The 17,003-nt window shown below is 40.9% G+C and overlaps 1 protein-coding gene across 6 annotated transcripts in view; it reads right to left on the bottom strand.

Annotated features, from left to right (window-relative positions):
• The window catches only part of DNM2 (dynamin 2), a 244,936-nt gene that overhangs the window by 84,846 nt on the left and 143,087 nt on the right, over positions 1–17,003 (bottom strand). For all 6 annotated transcript variants that reach the window (XM_089656333.1, XM_089656334.1, XM_089656336.1 and 3 more), the window contains exons 9-11: positions 14,811–14,878; positions 13,275–13,413; positions 1,607–1,693 (exon numbers count right to left, since the gene is read on the bottom strand). In XM_089656333.1, coding sequence (XP_089512459.1) covers positions 1,607–1,693; positions 13,275–13,413; positions 14,811–14,878 — 294 coding nt within the window. The remainder of the gene's footprint in view (positions 1–1,606; positions 1,694–13,274; positions 13,414–14,810; positions 14,879–17,003) is intronic.

Below are 17,003 nucleotides of genomic sequence, written 5' to 3'. Positions count from 1 at the left end.
AAAAAAACAAACAAAAACAACCGTTAATACCACGTTAAATGCTGTCCAGATCACTGGTCACTACTCAGGTCACATGTCCTCACAAGTATTTATTCTAAGGACAAAGAACGAGAACATGAGGCACAAAGGCCAGGTAACCTCAAGTAGCAGTATCCTGTATGGACACGGAGGATGGTGGGAGAAACCACTATATGCTGTGGGGGTTTCTAAACATAGTCTTCTTCAACAGAGCAGCCACTCAGCAGTTCAGGCAGCAAGAGAGGAAAGAAGCTACCCTCTTTTTTTTTTTTTTAACAAGGACATATCTTGGAGGGCCTATATTTTTAAATCTGAATTCCAGGTAGATATAAAATAAAAACACAAAGTACATGTGTACTGCAGTACTCAAGTGCTAACAAGGAATGTTCTGATAGTAGGAGAGAGCAGAGTGACAGATATGCTCATTAGACTGCTGCTTTTCTTTTTTTTATTGTCAAGTCACATACTAAAAGGATCAAGGCCTGTAAGCGTTGCTGAACTGCAGCAGAAAAAGACATGGTCTCCTGATCTGCCAGAAAGGACTGTGTGGTAGACCAGTGTAAATCTCTGAACTGGATGGAGCAAAATACAAAGTCTTTGGCAAGTAAAACAACCCATATAGGTGCATTTCATCTTTGTATTAAGCAGTTTCGCCTGTGTTCAGCTTTATGCAATTCCTATAGTTCACTCACTGTGCTTGGAGCTACTGGATATGGTGGTCAAATGCATCCTCCCAGGACCTAGCAAAGCTTTCTAAGGAACACAAGAGTCTGCACTAAGCACTAAATGCAACCTAGAAGCTGCAAGTCGCATTAAGGTGCCTTCCAAAACTCTGTGGTCCCTAGCTGGCTCTACAGTCTAGATCAGTGTTTCTCAACCTTTTTTCAGTCAAGGCACCCTTTGAAATTATGGACAGTCTTGAGGCACCCCATTCTAAAATGGGGTGCCTGAAGACTGTCCATAATGTTAAAAGGGCGCCCTATTCTAAAATATGAAAAACTATTCTAATAGCTTTATAAAATGTAGCAACATCCACACATGTAGGACACCCAACGTCAGAGGTGATTTATTCTTCCAAAGCAAATACACCTTTGCACACTGGTACTGACTAGTATTCCCATGTTTCTCTTCTCTTTCAGTTTTTCTTCATCACTGAGCTAATGTGACCCCAGCATTGATGGAGAGGGGCAGGGGAGTTTCAAACAAGGATGCTGTGCAGGCAGCTGACATCCTCCTCATCAATGGATGATGTCATTGGCTGTCAGGACACCGGCAACTAGAAGGTCATAATGGTGCACAATGAAAACCTGTGACTTTGTGTAACTAAAAGGCAGGCTTGTTCCACCTGCTGGTTTGTATACAAGTTTTGGGAATGTTTTTAGACATTTGTCCAAGGCACCCCCAAAGAAACCTCAAGGCACCCCAGGGTGCCTGGACACCCTGGTTGAGAACGGCTGATCTAGATGATGCCTGGGGACCCCGTGTCCTGCATTTGGAATGACATGTGACCCTGAGCAGTCCCAGCTCTAAACACGGATTATGTATATCAGCTGTAATTAACACTGGCTTTTCTGCCCAGATATCTTACTTGATCTTTTGTCTTCCCTTCTCTCTCTCGGATGTACGTTGTAACAATCCTTTCACTCTCTTCTCGTAGTCTTGGGTAAGAAGCCAGCTAGGAATGTGAACACAATAGGCACTGAAGGTTTATAATCATTTCTTCAACATCTATCAATTCCAAAACCTTCTTGAAGCATGCATGAATCAGGCAATGGAGAGCTGGTATTATGAGTAAACCAGGCATAGAAATAACTGGCAGGCACATAGATTAAAATGAACCTGTGCCAGACCTGGACAATTCAAACTGAGCATATGATAAAAAATAGAAGCAGAGAGAACCTTCACTTACATGTCAAAGCTATTGGAAGTCCTAGAGATAAAAGTAGCTGAAGTTATATGCAACATCGACTTTTCCGAGTGTGAACCCACCCCATCCAACTGTAACCAGCCAATAGATGGAATCAGGAGGCTCGAGGAGGTGGGGCCAAGCTTGACATAAATTCAGCTGCCCATACATAGTGATTGCTCTGACAAGTGAGGTTTACAAAGGGGAGCTTCCATTTCCCATCAAAGACTCTGCTTGAACTGTCCAGGTGTGACAGGTCTATTTGAAAGGACAACACCACCTCTGGTAATGTGATCTTTTAAAATGCTCCTCCCCAAACACAGAGGCAGATACCTACCTAAACACTTACCTTCAAACCTGCTCCTGAGATCTTGACTGGAAAGCCCTGCCTGGCATTGCACTGCCTTGGAAGAAAAAAGTCCTGGCCATGTGTAGCTGCTTGGCCTATTCATGGCTGGGTCTGTGCTCCTCTGGAAGCACAAGTCAGAGCAAGCAAGAGGAATGAATGTAGTGAGCGTCATACATGCCTGGTAAGAGCTGTCCATACAAGATCGAAATCTGTCTGGTTCAGCATGAAATTTGTTCAGTGGGTCAGTGTTAGTTTTTCTTCTTTTTTTGGGTTGAACTAGATGAACTTGATGATCAGTGTATTCTGACAGTGGCAGGTACCGCGATCAGAATGGAATGTCCCAACGTTGGGGATGCCTCCATCTATTTAATTTGTGTGGATGGAGGAATATGTTTTTTTTTTCTTTCAGCCAGCAGCAAAGGCTGTGCAATGGTGGGCAGGGCTGCACAGAGATGATCTTATGAATAAGGCTGGAGGCAAGTATTTCAGTAGATTGCTGTCAACCAGGGAGATGGGGTAGGAGAGGCAGATTTAAAGGGGGCCATCCACAGAAAAACAGAAGGCCTACTTTACTGCCAGCTGACAAAAAATACTTACCTTAGCCCTGGGTTTCAAACGCTTCTTGGAGGCATGGGCAACCATGCCTCCTGGCAGAGCTGGAATCCCACAAAATGCACTCTAACCCACTGTAAGGCATATTGTGAAATTGACAGAATCAAAACACAACCACATTCATTTCCTTTTGATGCTGCATTACTCTTTTTTTTTTTTAATTTTAACTAGAAGTTTTACTTTATAGTAGCCATAGACAGGCAGATGTACCCTACCAAGCTAGTTTATCTTTTTTGGCACAACCTGCATAAAAAGAGGCCAGAATGGAAAGTAAAATATGCACTTTATTTTCTCCAGGTAGAGAGAAATGATAGTATTTTTGATTATGTCCCGCTCCCATGGTACAATTAGTTTATAACGCAACTATAAGTAGGTTCATTTGTGAGAGTCTGGTTTCATATTAAGTGGAATCCTGTAATAATGAAAACCACCTGTGTCTAGTGAATATTTTAATACAATCTAAAAACCTTCTGAAACATCTTATGCATCAGTCAGTCTGATGTATATTATGACAAAAACTTTTTTGGAAAATTTTCAAGCCATCTCTATCCATCAAAAAAACCAAAAAACACTACACACCGTGTCCATTGCTCCCTACATCAGCATTCCAGCGCCAGTGTCTCTTGCTCCTTATAGCCAGGCACCTTCAACATAAAAGCTTGAACTTGGAGCTGGTCAGCAGTGAAATACAGGAGCTGACCCAGCAGTTTCCTGCAGTATAGGCCAAAACAATGACACTATCATATACAAACTACATTTTACAGAATAAATTCACCTTTTTTTTTATTTTAACAAAGGAAATAATAAATGCACATCTTTTTACAGGTGGGTGCGAGAGCTGCTGCAACAGTAACATGGACATCCTGAAAATGGCCCTTTGGATGAAATGCGTTGTGAGCGGACCTTGTGCTGGTGTCACCGCGCCCGCAGGTCTGTAATACATGTGATATCTCTCTATGTAAACGTGGTAGATCCACATTATATTTATACAAAGAAACATGTGCGTTGCACTGTGGGATTCGTGCTCATTTTTTACATGGGCATAATATAAAAACGGCAGAGTGAAGGCGAGACAGCAAGTTCCTGCAGTTCCTAAGTGTTTTTGAATATCCTGCTGCTGTAATCTTCCCTAGGGTTCCAGAGCTCTGGATGGATGATCACTGTTAAACATGCTGTTCTAGACCATCTATAATCTGCAGTCTATCCATTTGGCAGGAGGCTGTATATGGGAGGTGGTGCAATTCCCAGCGGTTACTATTGTTTATCATAAGTGGAGGAAACCGGCAACACTTACAAAAGGTGGTGGGACACTCCCACACAATTTTTATTTATTTTTTAGACATTTGTTCAGGTGGTGGACTTTTATCACAGATTGAAGTTTGATTATAAATTTAATGATCATATATGTATTTACGTTTTTTTTGCACTTTTAAAATAGTGGTGTCACCCACTAACACATTGTTGTAACATTGGATTTGAAGAATATTTATAGTCATGGTATAATTTTATTTTGGTTTATTGACATTGGAGTTGAAAGTATGACATATATTAAAATTCATTTAAAAAAACACAGCTCAACATTTAATTTTGATATAGTATTTGACACACTATTATGTGATTTTTTTACTGCAGCTGTGGACATATACAGATTTCTTTGCCATTTTTCAGCTGAGGCACTTAACACAGTTTTCTGGTTTTAGTAACCTGTTACAAAAGGTGAACTTATCCTTTAAAAGAAGCGTATTCCAGGCTGCACTACCTAGTTGTTACCCACAGGTGGCCATGGAGGATCGTAGACAAAAAGAATCGAGCAATCAACTGTAGCTTGTAAGGCAACATCAGCTTAAATAGACTTTTCAATAAAACATTTTCTGGCTAGACATATGAAACATGAAAATGAATTCAGTAAAACATGGTTTGCATGCATAACACTGCACAAAAAACAATTTGAAATAAAAAAAATAAGCAGACTGTTGTAGGAAAAGCTTCAGATGGCTGGACAGAAGATGGAACAGATGCTAGAACGTACTCTATGACAAACATATATGCATCAAGACAAGTCCTTCACGGTACTAGCATAGGGCTTATTATATTGCCAGCCCTTATTTATCAAAGCGTCTCAAATCAGAAATGTCCATTTTGCCTCACGGGAACCGAATAGATTCAGATTTTAACGCTCCATGTGTCATTTTATGTACAGACTTCCAATGGGTGGCTGTTTGACAATAGAGAGATAGAGAACTCCTTTTGGAGATAAATGAGAAAGACAACATCATACAAGTAAATACTATGCAATGAAAGGCAATGGCAGGTAATGTGGAAGATTAGACCCACCATCACCTCTCCATCTACAAGCATTGCCTTAACATTCCTCTCTTCAGTCTCCCTCATCTACTTCTACAGTTCCCTATAGTCTGTGAATTTGAGATGTTCCATTGATGTCAATGGGCATCCCGACAGGAGACAGCAGCAAGGGGAGCAGACAGAAGATATTTGAGGCACCCGATCTGTATGTGTGCTACGAATCTATGGCCTCGTCACACATTGTGAACTGGTCCCTGCATTGTATAGCAGACAATTCAGAGTAATAAAACATAAAAAGTGCAGTGCTACATGCAACCAAAAAGTTTATGTAAAATACGTGGAATAAATTGGAAATCCAATTCACATGTGAAGGAAATGACATAAAATAAGCCCCTCTTTACTGGGATATCAATGTTGTCATGAATGCTTCAAATCTGGTCAAGAAGATGAAGGAAATCCACCATCCACGCTATAGTTATATAATGGATATGGGCTGAAAGTGCACACTCTCAGGTTTAATTTGAGGGTATGTACATCCAAATTGGAGGAAGGGTTTAGGAATTACAGCTCTAAAGATCAGCCATCCCTCCTTTTTTCAAGGGACCAAAAGTAAATGGACAATTGAATCAAAAGCTGTTTCATGGCCAAGTGCTACTCCTTCGTTATTTCTTCATCAATTAAGCAGGTAAAAGGTCTGGAGTTGATTCTAAGTGTGGTATTTGCATTTGGAATCTATTGCTGTGAACCTACATCATGCATTCAAAGGAGCTGTCCATGCAAGTGAAAAAGGCCATTGTAAGGCTTCAAAAACTAAACAAATTCATCAGAGAGATAGCAAAATTAGGAGTGGCCAAATCAACAGTTTGGTATATTCTGAGGAAAGAACGCACTGGTGAGCTCAGCAACATAAAAAGGCATGAACGTCCACAGAAGACAACAGTGGTGGATGATCGCAGGATCCTCTCTATGGTAAAGAAAAACACATTCATAACATCCAGACAAGTGAAGGACACTCTCCAGGAGGTGGGCGTATCATTGTCAAAGTCTACAATCAAGAGAAGACTTCACGAGACCAAATACAGAGGGTTCACCACAAGGTGCAAACCATTCATAAGCCTAAAGAATAGAAAAGTCAGATTAGACTTTGCCAAAAAAACATCTAAAAAAGCCAGACCAGTTCTGGAAAAGCATTCTTTGGATGGATGAAACTATGATTAATCTGTACCAGAATGACGGGAAGAAAAAAAAAGTGTGGAGAAGGCTTGGAACAGCTCATGATCCAAACCACACAACGTCATCTGTAAAAAACATGGTGGAGGCAGTGTGATGGCATGGGCCATACATGGCTTCCAGTGGCACTGGGTCATTGGTGTTTATTGATGATGTGACAGAAGACAGAAGCAGCCGGATGAATTCTGCAGTGTTTACAGATATACTGTCAGCCCAGATTCAGCCAAATGCAGCAAAGTTGATTGGACGGCACTTCACAGTATAGATGGACAATGTTCCAAACCACACTGCAAAAGCAACCCAGGAGCTTTTGAAGGAAAAGAAGTGGACTATTCTGCAATGGCCAAGTCAATCACCTGATCTCAACCCAATTGAGCATGCATTTCACTTGCTGAAGGCAATATTAAAGGCAGAAAGACCCACAAAGAACAGTATTGTTTTAGTTTATTCATACAGAGCCAAAAGTATGAAAATTGTGTCTGTGTCCAAACATATATGGACCTAACTGTATGTACACACACATACATATATACACACACAATGCCATCCTTGCACACAGATAAAAAGATCATTGGTTCCAGCAGCTAGCTCTGCCAAGTGAAGTTGGCCTCAGAACTATGCAGGCATCATCAAGTAGGAGGTCAACCACCCACAGCTCAAGCTAGCAAACTCAGGAGGAACCCTGGTTGAAAATGGCTTCATCAGAGATCTCATATTCCCACAGACATACTCCAAATCATTGGGGAAAGCCTTTCTAGAAGAGTGAAGGCTATTATGGCCTCAAAGGGATGGGGTAACTTGACAATTTCCATGATTTTGGAATGGGATGTCCAACCTTACATGGATGTGATAGCCAGATGTCCACAAGCTTTGACCATATAGTGTAGTTATACTTTGCCTCAACCATTCACAGTCCACACCTAGTTATTTTCCCCCCCCAACATTCTTAGAACAGAAAAATATACAATTACTTTTTCGTAGTTCAACCACGGAATGGTTATTCAAAGATAGATCATAACACAAAGATGTCTTGATGCATATATCTGGATTTACTGTACACAACACAACACATTCCCATGGAAAGACAAATTGTTGGACCTTTACCCTTTTGTCTGAAGCAGAGCCCTCTATCCAAGCAAAATCACAAGCAAGGAAGGAGTTAAGCAGAGGAAATAAAATAAAAATAAAGAACCAGTGACAGACAGTAAGACAGAGGAAACAGTTAGTATGCGACAGAGAAAAAGACGTGGGGAAAACAATTCAAGCATACAGACAGGTGCACACGTAGATAAAGAGGTTCTCCAAAATGTCTCTTGCTGATAAAGGATTGTCATTTGCGGAACACTTCTCTTCCTAATAACTCAAGAATTCATAGAACGTACATGTGTTATTTGAGATATTTTTGAAAAGTCTGTAAAAAGGTAAGCTCTAATAATTTTTGGTCAATTTAAAATAGTCTTAGTTTCATTAAGTGACTTTATACAAATGATGGAAAAATAAAGCTAAATTCTTAAATTATACAGATTGCCTTTATGACACTCAATTTGCAGACCATGCTGGACTTTCTAACAAGAAAGCCAAGCACTATCTGCAAACCTGAAAAACGGCTTCCACCGGAAGAAAATTCTTAAAGTGCTGTTTCTGCTTGGAGAGAGGGAGGTGGTGCGTCCACAGCTGCTGACTCATTCAGTTGTAGGTGTGTGTAATTTGATGGCCTGCTATTCACAAATAACTACTGTATGTATGCTGAACTGCATTTGCCTGTGTGAGACAAGTGTAGAGAGTTATTTTTGTTTCTCTTTTTGTTTCTCTTCAAAGGCTAGCCCGTAGTGCCATGAATATTTAGTGAACTTCGCAGCTGCTACACATGGTCTATAATTTTTATTCTATGTGCCTCTAACATCCACATTTGGTTTTTCATTTCCTACTATTCAAGTCTATTCACAACACAGGTTATGCAGGCCATTTATGAAAGCAATAAAACACTATTTTCCCTCAAGCTCATTATCTGTTGGATGGAAGATAAATCAGGAACACAACAGGTAAAAAATAAAATACATTAAAAAGGTATATGATGGACATAAAAGTGAATTTACAGTCTTGCAAAAAAAAAAAAAAAAATGAATACCCCCTGTAACATTTTTCTTTACTGCACCAATCTCAGCCTATTCTACAAGGAAGGAGATGCCCAGGTTTCCTAGATTCTTTATATTCTAGAGTCGATACAAGTGGCTTAGCCTTTTTGATTTTAGATTTAGAATGGAAGAAATCGATTAAGCTAGTGAACCTTTTAGATTTGCAATCTTTACTGCTAACCCTTCTTGGAGATACCTTTTGTAGACAACATCTTTTCCCTACATGGAAAAAATCCATATATACCTCTATGTTGGAAATTGGGCATGTTGGGCTCTCGTAAACCTCATCTAGTGGACAGTGCTTTGGAGACCTATAGCACCCCCCCATGTGCTCCCAAGGCTAAACACTCCCTTGGGACGATGCTCTCCTTCTTTGACACATTGTGGCATTCAGCTGTATCTTAAAAAAAGTTCTCTATGTACAAGTTATTGACCATCAAGCCCCCCCCCCCCAAAAAAAAGTCCCCCCATCTGAAAAATTGAAACGTGTTGGAGATTTATCTAATTACATTTTTGCAGAGTCCTTTACTGAAAATTCAGGCCTTTACCAAGAGGAGGAAGACCCCCCCCCCCCCCTTTAAGCAGGAGACCCCTTCCGTCCATCCAGCTGTATCGGCTTTAGATTAGCTCTGCATCCTTAAGGGAAGATCAACCCACTTTGACCGGACCAGTTCTCTCCTTGATTGAGGATCTATGGGCTTTGATGCATACTGCTTACTTACATCTGTCTTCTGGTGAGTGCGCATTTCTGCTTTTCTTCACGGACCGCCACCATTGATTTTCTACTAGTCAATCGGCACGTTTTTATGAACAGACTGTAGTGGACTTTCTTTCAGACTTTATTATCTAGCGCTGTACTTTTGTTGATATTTTTTGGTTGCTTAGAGTGCTTAGCTGCTTTTTTGGATTAGCGCTCACTCATATATATATATATATATACATACACACATATATATACATATATATATATATATATATATATATATATATATATATATATATACATATACATATATATTTTTTTTTTAAACCCACACAAAATACACCTTTTATATTTATGGTTTTAATAAAAAATTGTTTTTAGAAATGTGTACTTTTATAACAATGTGGCGTATGTCCATAGTCCTAGCCAATTGTATACTATTCTACATATGGGATCAGACTTCTAGAATAATTCTTCTTGAATCTTTTGTCTATGTGAAGTGGTCCCTATTGTAGAGAAAGGGGGACATACCAGAACTGGCTTTTTCCAAACACGCTTTCTTGTGAATCCTATTACTTACAAATTCCTTTGTATACCATGTACCCTGTTCTGGAAAAGCTGAAATGCCCACAAAAACGTGTTGACTATGCGGTTTAAATATTTGGTGGTTTTAGAATGTTGGAAATATACGTACAACACACAATTTGCAGTATATGTGTCTACACTGAACTTCTAATCTCCTCTGAGAGGGATTTTACAATTTATTGTATGTACAAAACACAATTTTGGAATTTTTAGTCTTAAACATAGGATATGCCATCTCAAAAAGCTGCATATAAATGCTCTTTTTTTCACCAATATTTGATTACCTAAAATTTGTATGTGTCTTCCTGTGCTGAATTTGTCATTTTAAGTAACGGAGAATGCAAAGGCATCATTTACTGCTTTGACTGGTGGGTGGAGAGGCCATGAAGGAGGTTTGCTGCCTTGAGTGAAGCACTGGGCTATTGCCATCACTGAGATTGGCAAACATCAAGCATTTACAGTAACTGACTACATCTCCCAGGTAAAACAACACTGACTTCTAGTGTTCAGCGCATCATTTTAGATAACAGAAAATGCCCTGCCGTCGCTTACTGCTTTGAAAGGTGGGAGGGCAAGAAGGCAGATTGTGGTTGTGAGCGGATAGGGCTTGTGTCCACAGGCTTTGCTCTGCAAATGCAGTGTGTTCTTGACATCAGTCTGAGATGCTTCTGAGATAATTCAAAATTTCCTTCTGTTGTCCTGCTTTAGCAGTGTTTGCATTCTCATAGACGTCTATAGCATGAAAAGCTTGCTCTTGGTACACAGGCATAATGAGAAAGTACAAACTATGTTATTAGTAGTTGTAACTTTTTAAAATGTAATGCTGACTGGGGGGGGAGAGTTGAAGACAAAGAAAAAGGTACCACATTGCATTTGCTGTTTTGTAGAGCATGCAATAACATAGCTCAACAGCTTTTATTGTGTTAAAATGAAGTTACACGAACTGCTGAGAAGAGGCAGGCCACTGACCTGGCTATGCTATCCGACAGGGCTGACCTAGATTGGCCAAATATATGGAGTACAGGTTTATGCATTGCAGAAGTGTAAGGGGCTCAAATCTTTGACCACGCTAACCAGCATCATAAAACAATGAGAGTGTCATGGCAGGTTATTAAACCAGCTAACATCTCTGCAGCCCAGGTAAGCACAGTTCTCCAGCATTAAAAAAAAAAAAAAAAAAAACCACAGCACTTTTTTGGCGCAGTCATGAAGCTGAGAAATTATTCAAGCTATTACTTTATTAAGTTGAGGCCACAAATAGCACATGATGTCATAAAAGCTCCTGCTCCCAATTAGCTGTTTGCTAATAGAATCAGGAGACAAAAGTCTTGTCTCTAACCTATGTCACATAATTCCCATAACGGTAACTCGTAAAAGACCGGGGCCAACTTAATGATAGTCTGACTCACTGGGTTTTATTTAATAACGAATGATGAGCTGGGGCTTGAAATAAATAAAAATTCAGCTTGTTGGAGCCAGGCTAAGGGAAAGGGTTCTAGGACTGGATGGTCAACACAGTTCTCTGTAGGTTATCAAATTAAGCCCAAATAGGGTAGAGCTAAGGGAGCTTCCATTTCACTACCTGGTAAGTCAATAGGATTCATTTACTAACAGATCAGGGCATGCTCACTTTATAAAGTGAATCCTTAATAACTTGGTTTATTGTGTGAGTTAAAGACAACTGAAAATCCACTTCGCAAAACACACCCAATTTTGTGTAAGGAAATTAACCACTTGCCTACCTGGCACTTTCACCCCCTTCCTACCCAGGCCAGTTTTCTCATTTCAGTGCTGTTGCACTTTGAATGTCAATTGCGCAGTCATGCTCCACTGTACCCAAATGAAATGTATCATTTTTTGATATAGAGTTTGCTTTTGGTAGTATTTAAATTACCGCTGGGTTCTTATTTTTTGCTGAACAAGAAAAAAAGACTGAAAATTAAAAAACAAAAAAAAACATTTCTTAATTTCGGTTCTAAAAATTTTGCAAATAAGTCATTTTCCTTGGTCACTGATGTGTGCAGATGAGGCTGCATGCACTGATAGGCACTCGTAGGCGACAGTGATGGGCACTGATTGGGCTGCACTGATTATCAGGTCACTGATGATCTGTGCCCTGTTTCTCAGTGTAAATAATGTTCCCTGTCAGAATTGCCAGTCACCGGCTTTCCCTTCCTTTGACAGCTTGTGGGGAAAAGATTGCTGATAATCAGTAAATCTGTTTACAATGTGATCACCTATAATTGGACAAAGCTGATATAGACAAAGCATGGTATAGAGCCTCTGTGATTGGCCCTTTACTGCAATCTGTGATCAGCTGTGTCCAAAGGACACAGCACTTACAGAGCGTGCCTGGTGTGTGTCCTGGAGGCGGGGTTCTGGGAGAGTCAATAAAAAATTGGTTTTTAAACATTTCTTTAGTGCATCAAAGAGACAAGTCCATTCCCTGGGGACAGTAGCAAAAAACTGAAGCAATTTTAGGGATTAAGCTTTGCAATTTGCCAGTGCCCAAAAAACCTGGAGGTGGAGCATAACCCAATGGTATAAGAATGAACCCTTGTAATCTATTATGTAATGTATTCCCTCTGCATTAAAGAGTAGCTCCATGCGCCTGTGAAAAAACAAAAAGTCAGCAGCTATAAAAACTGTAGCTGCTGACTTTAAAAAAAAAAAAAAAAAGTCACTCACCTGTCCTACGATCAAGCAGTGTGCTCACCGCAGCTGGATTCACTGGCCATCCTCTGCCCTCAGCTTCAGCATGTGAACTGTGGGCACCCAGCTGTGACAGCTTCACAGCCCGGTGCCCACCGTGCAGAACTTCTGCTACCGATTGCCTGGGCGGTCAGAGTGGAAATAGGAGAGAGTACCTACTCCCCGAAAGTGTCAATTGGTAACGGGGAGCGGGGACGAATCCTTAAAGCGGAGCTCCACCCAAAAGGGGCAGTTTTGAGCAAAAGGGGCATCCACTGGCCAATATATCACCTGACACAAGGGTTGAAGAAAACAGTACATTGTGGGGGCCAAGAATCACACACTCCAGTAAAGTGTCAGATGCAGCAGATTCTTTGTGCACCAGTCTCTTCAGTATAACAGTGCTTTTGCCCCTCTTCTGTGCAGGGAGCACATTTTTGAGCATTTTTAACTTTTTCTAACAGTCGATTTCTGAACAAGTTGTAAATCAGCTTTAAAGACGGACAGCTGCCCTGATAACTTGTTGAATCTTTCACCTTAGCAAAACATCTGCTGATGGATGTCTAGCCTAAGATGTACCAGCAACAGCCTCATACACAGGCTGTCTCAATTCTAATCCAGCACCATTTCCTCCATCACAAGGTTTGATAAATAAGGCCTAGTATTATATGCTGTCTAAAGAAAAAAAGATACATTTCTCACAGCACAATGTGATTATGTGCTTCTTCAGAGAGTGCCTACCTTTGTTGTACACTGTCGCACAGTATTTATCAGTTCCTGGATGACAAGGTCCACACATTTCAGACACGGTTCCTTCAGCTTCACTACCTGCTTCTTCACTATGGCTTCAAAGGCCATATCTGGTGTAAACAGACCCGTCCTATATGAAAACAAAAGTTGAAATACTACATACAAGTTTACCTATGTATGCAGCATTATGAATTAAAAAGTCTCATCAGGGCTCTGTACACGAGTTCTTTTAGTAGAACTCACTGAAATTGTTGCAAGTTTAGACTATGAAAGCCAAAATTTGCACAGGACTTTGCAGGAATGGCGGGGACCAGTCTTGTGCTCGGAAGATTGGTGGATTAGGTAAGTATTTCTCCACTTTCCAAACCCCCAGACAAAAACGAGCATTTAAACCCAGGCAGTGCTGGCACAGCCCCTCTGCATGGGAAAATTCTGCCCGGAATTCTTTAAATAAAAGTTATTAAAAAAGAAGAAAAAGAAAAAAAAAAAAAAAAAAAAAAAAAAAAAAAGGTGTGGCCTCTGTGCAATCATTATAAATGTAACTCAAAAGGAAGAGTGTGTGTAAAGCTGCTACTTGGGGCCCCATTTAGCCTTGATCCAATATGGAGTATCTGCTATTCACAGCACTACGAAGGCCAAAAAGGGAGGTAGGGGGCAGTAGGGAAAGGACATGCTGTCACTTTATGGTGCCTACTACATATGCTGCTGCCAAGAGAGTACAGGTTCAAGCTCCATTCACATAATGGCGTTTTGAATCCTGGGAGGAATCCCTGCGATTCTGCCCATTATTCCAAAACACGCTGTTAAAATATGAAACTGCTCATCAGCATGTTCAGGTGCCATTAAGCACATAGCACCTAAAAATTCAGGGTGATTCCGCCACGATTGTCACACTGCAATCACGGAAACAAAATTGTGGGATGCGTGTCACCCAAAAGAAGTCCTGGAACCTCTTATGTGACAACGTCGCACGATTGCAGTGTGACAATCGTGGCAGAATCACATCCCCCTTTTTAGGTCCCCCTAAAATTAATGGCACCTGAACACGCTGATGAGCGATTTCACATTTTAAGAGTGCGGTTTGAAATTGCAGGCAGAATTGCAAGTATTCCACCCACGATTCAAAACGCCTATATGTAAACAGAGCCTCATTTTAAATACGTCCAGAGGGAGTAGATTTAAAAACTCCAAGCCTTCCTGGTATCCTAGGAAGACCTCCCCTCATTTCCGGTCTACTTAACATCAAGAAGTGGAAGGAAATTCCCACAATAGTGATACCTGGAAAAGGTTCTAGCCCCTTTGCAGTATATGTGGGGAAAAAAAAAAATTTAATTACTGGCTATTTTAACATGGGACCAGGAAGGGAACATTTGCCAAAAGGGACAAACTGCAACAAAAAACTGGAAGAGGTTCTAAACCTTCTACGGTCTATTAAAAATTTTTTTTTTAAAAAGTGGATGTTGGGGCAGGACTTAATAAATCATAAAACAGAGCATCTGATACACCTATCTATATAGCTGCACTTACCTCACACCATGAATATTCTTAATGGCATAGCTAATTTCCCGTCGTAGATCCTTTTCATCAAACTCCATCTACATAATGGGTGACAAAAATAGATGCTACAGAAATGGAAGTAGTTACATACAAAAGTTTTGATCAACCAATCAGATGAGCCAAATCAAGTTTCTCTTTTTATAAAGAGGTACATTATTACTTGCCTTCTTATAGATTATTCTGACAGGTTCAGGGACATCTGTTTGTTTAAATTCAGCAAAGCTTTAATTTTCTGATCCCATTAGGTACCCCAACAAAAGACATTGGGAACAATAAAACCATGAGAAGCTGTAATCTACCCCCAAGCTACTAAAAAGACATTGCCAAAAACAACACCGGAAGCTGTTCCCTGAAAAAAAGAAGTCATTATACTTGGCTCTCTGGCAGCCCGTGTCTCCTACCTTCCCTACATTGAAGTACTGCAGCCTCCATTAGACTCCTCAGCATTCGACACTTCCAGGAGTGTCGGATGCCGTGCCCCATGCAATTTCTGCACCCTGCCCAGCTAAAGAAAGCAGCCAATGATCGAGATCAGGATACCAGGTGCCCGAAAATGTCAGTGGCCAGCAGGGAGCTCTGGGATGTTGCACTGCAGGATCGAAATTGAGAATAGTTCCATTTTAGTTCCGCTTTAAAAGGATAAGTTCTCTTTTTGTAACATGTCACACCTGTGTTTAGGGTGTCACGTTACGTTGGAGCATTTCCCCATGCCCTCCTTTCCCTGCAACTGCTGTCATTTTAAAAACAGTGTGATTGTGCGGTGCCCTGCCCAAACAACCGCATCATACATCTACAGAGTTCTGTCTGCATTTACTACAAGTCCCGACTGTCACCACTGTAAATGGCTTGTAGTTAATGCACTATGAAGATGCTGGTGAATGCCCTCGTAGCGTATTAAATCTTGCTGCAAGTCAGTAAATGTCTGCCCATATAGAGGTATGGGCAGACAGTTATACTGAATGTCTGCAAGAGTCTGGCACTGCACCTACAATCCACTGATTGTGGGTGAAATGCTTTTCAGGCTGCAATGTAAAAAAAAAAAAAAAATTAACGCTTTTTTTTCCCTGCAAAATCATGTGCATTTTTATTTTTTTTTTTAAAAGATGAACTTAGCCTTTAAGCACTGAGCTGCTGCTAAGATGAGTGAGAAGAGTTTTCTTAAAGGCTTTCAAAGGTCCAGTTATTGAGAAGCCCAGCAAATAGAACGGAGAACTCTGCCAGCTCACTAAGGTATTCATCTCAAGTTAGTAGGGAAAGGTATGGGGGCACAGAAGACAAAGCCAATATGACATCTCCAGCACAGAATGTTTTGAATTTGGATAAATGTAATGCAGGAATTCCAGAGAGTAAGATGGTTTCGCTTTAAAAATGATTTTTGTGTTGTGTCCCTGTTGGATAAACCCCTCCTCACTTCCTTTCCTTACACAGGAAAACATGTATATCAATGAGAACTTACACAAACTTGCACATCAAAAAACGTACCAGTGAAACGTAGTGTTCTGGTACTGATTCTCAAACTGACGTATTTATCACATTTATTAATTTTCTCCTCTTTTGTCTAAGGCTTCATGCATATGGACAATTAGCAGCTCCTGTGCACTGAGGTGTAAAATCCCTGGTGCTTGATGCTGCCCAGGGAGCCGCACGTGCCGCACACAGCCCAATACAAATGAAACGGATCAGCACACTAGAGCTGCTAATTGTCCATGTGCATGAAGCCTTAGACAAAAGAGGAAGAGAAAATTAATACAGTAAATGTGATCGATACGTCCGTTTGAGAATCAGTACCAGAACACCAATGTCTTTAGTCCGTGGTGTATGCAGGTTTTGTGCTGCCCTAGGCAACAAAAAAATTGTCTGCCTCCATGGCAACGGGCCAACACCACCATCCCTCCCGCGGAGAGAGCCTGACATTGACCAACACCACTCCTGCTGCCCCTCACCTGCGGGAGAGCCTTCCACTACCGCCCCTCACCTGCGGGAGAGCCTTCCATTACCACCCCCCACGGTGAAAGAGAGACACTCATCTTCACATCTCCAGACATCCCCAGGAATAAGAGTCGGGTTCTGCATACACCATCAAGCAGCCCGCAGGCTCTTTTGGATCCCACCTGGTTCCGATGGCACACAGTCCCTTCTTCCATCCCTTCTTCTGGGGGGGAA

This window comes from Staurois parvus, unplaced genomic scaffold, assembly GCF_062004578.1.
Source record: "Staurois parvus isolate SC_StPar_1 unplaced genomic scaffold, SC_StPar_1.0 ptg000900l, whole genome shotgun sequence".
In the NCBI taxonomy this organism is placed as follows: domain Eukaryota; kingdom Metazoa; phylum Chordata; class Amphibia; order Anura; family Ranidae; genus Staurois; species Staurois parvus.
The sequence above is the reverse complement of the archived record's forward strand: the minus strand, read 5'-3'. Positions and strand labels throughout refer to the sequence as shown.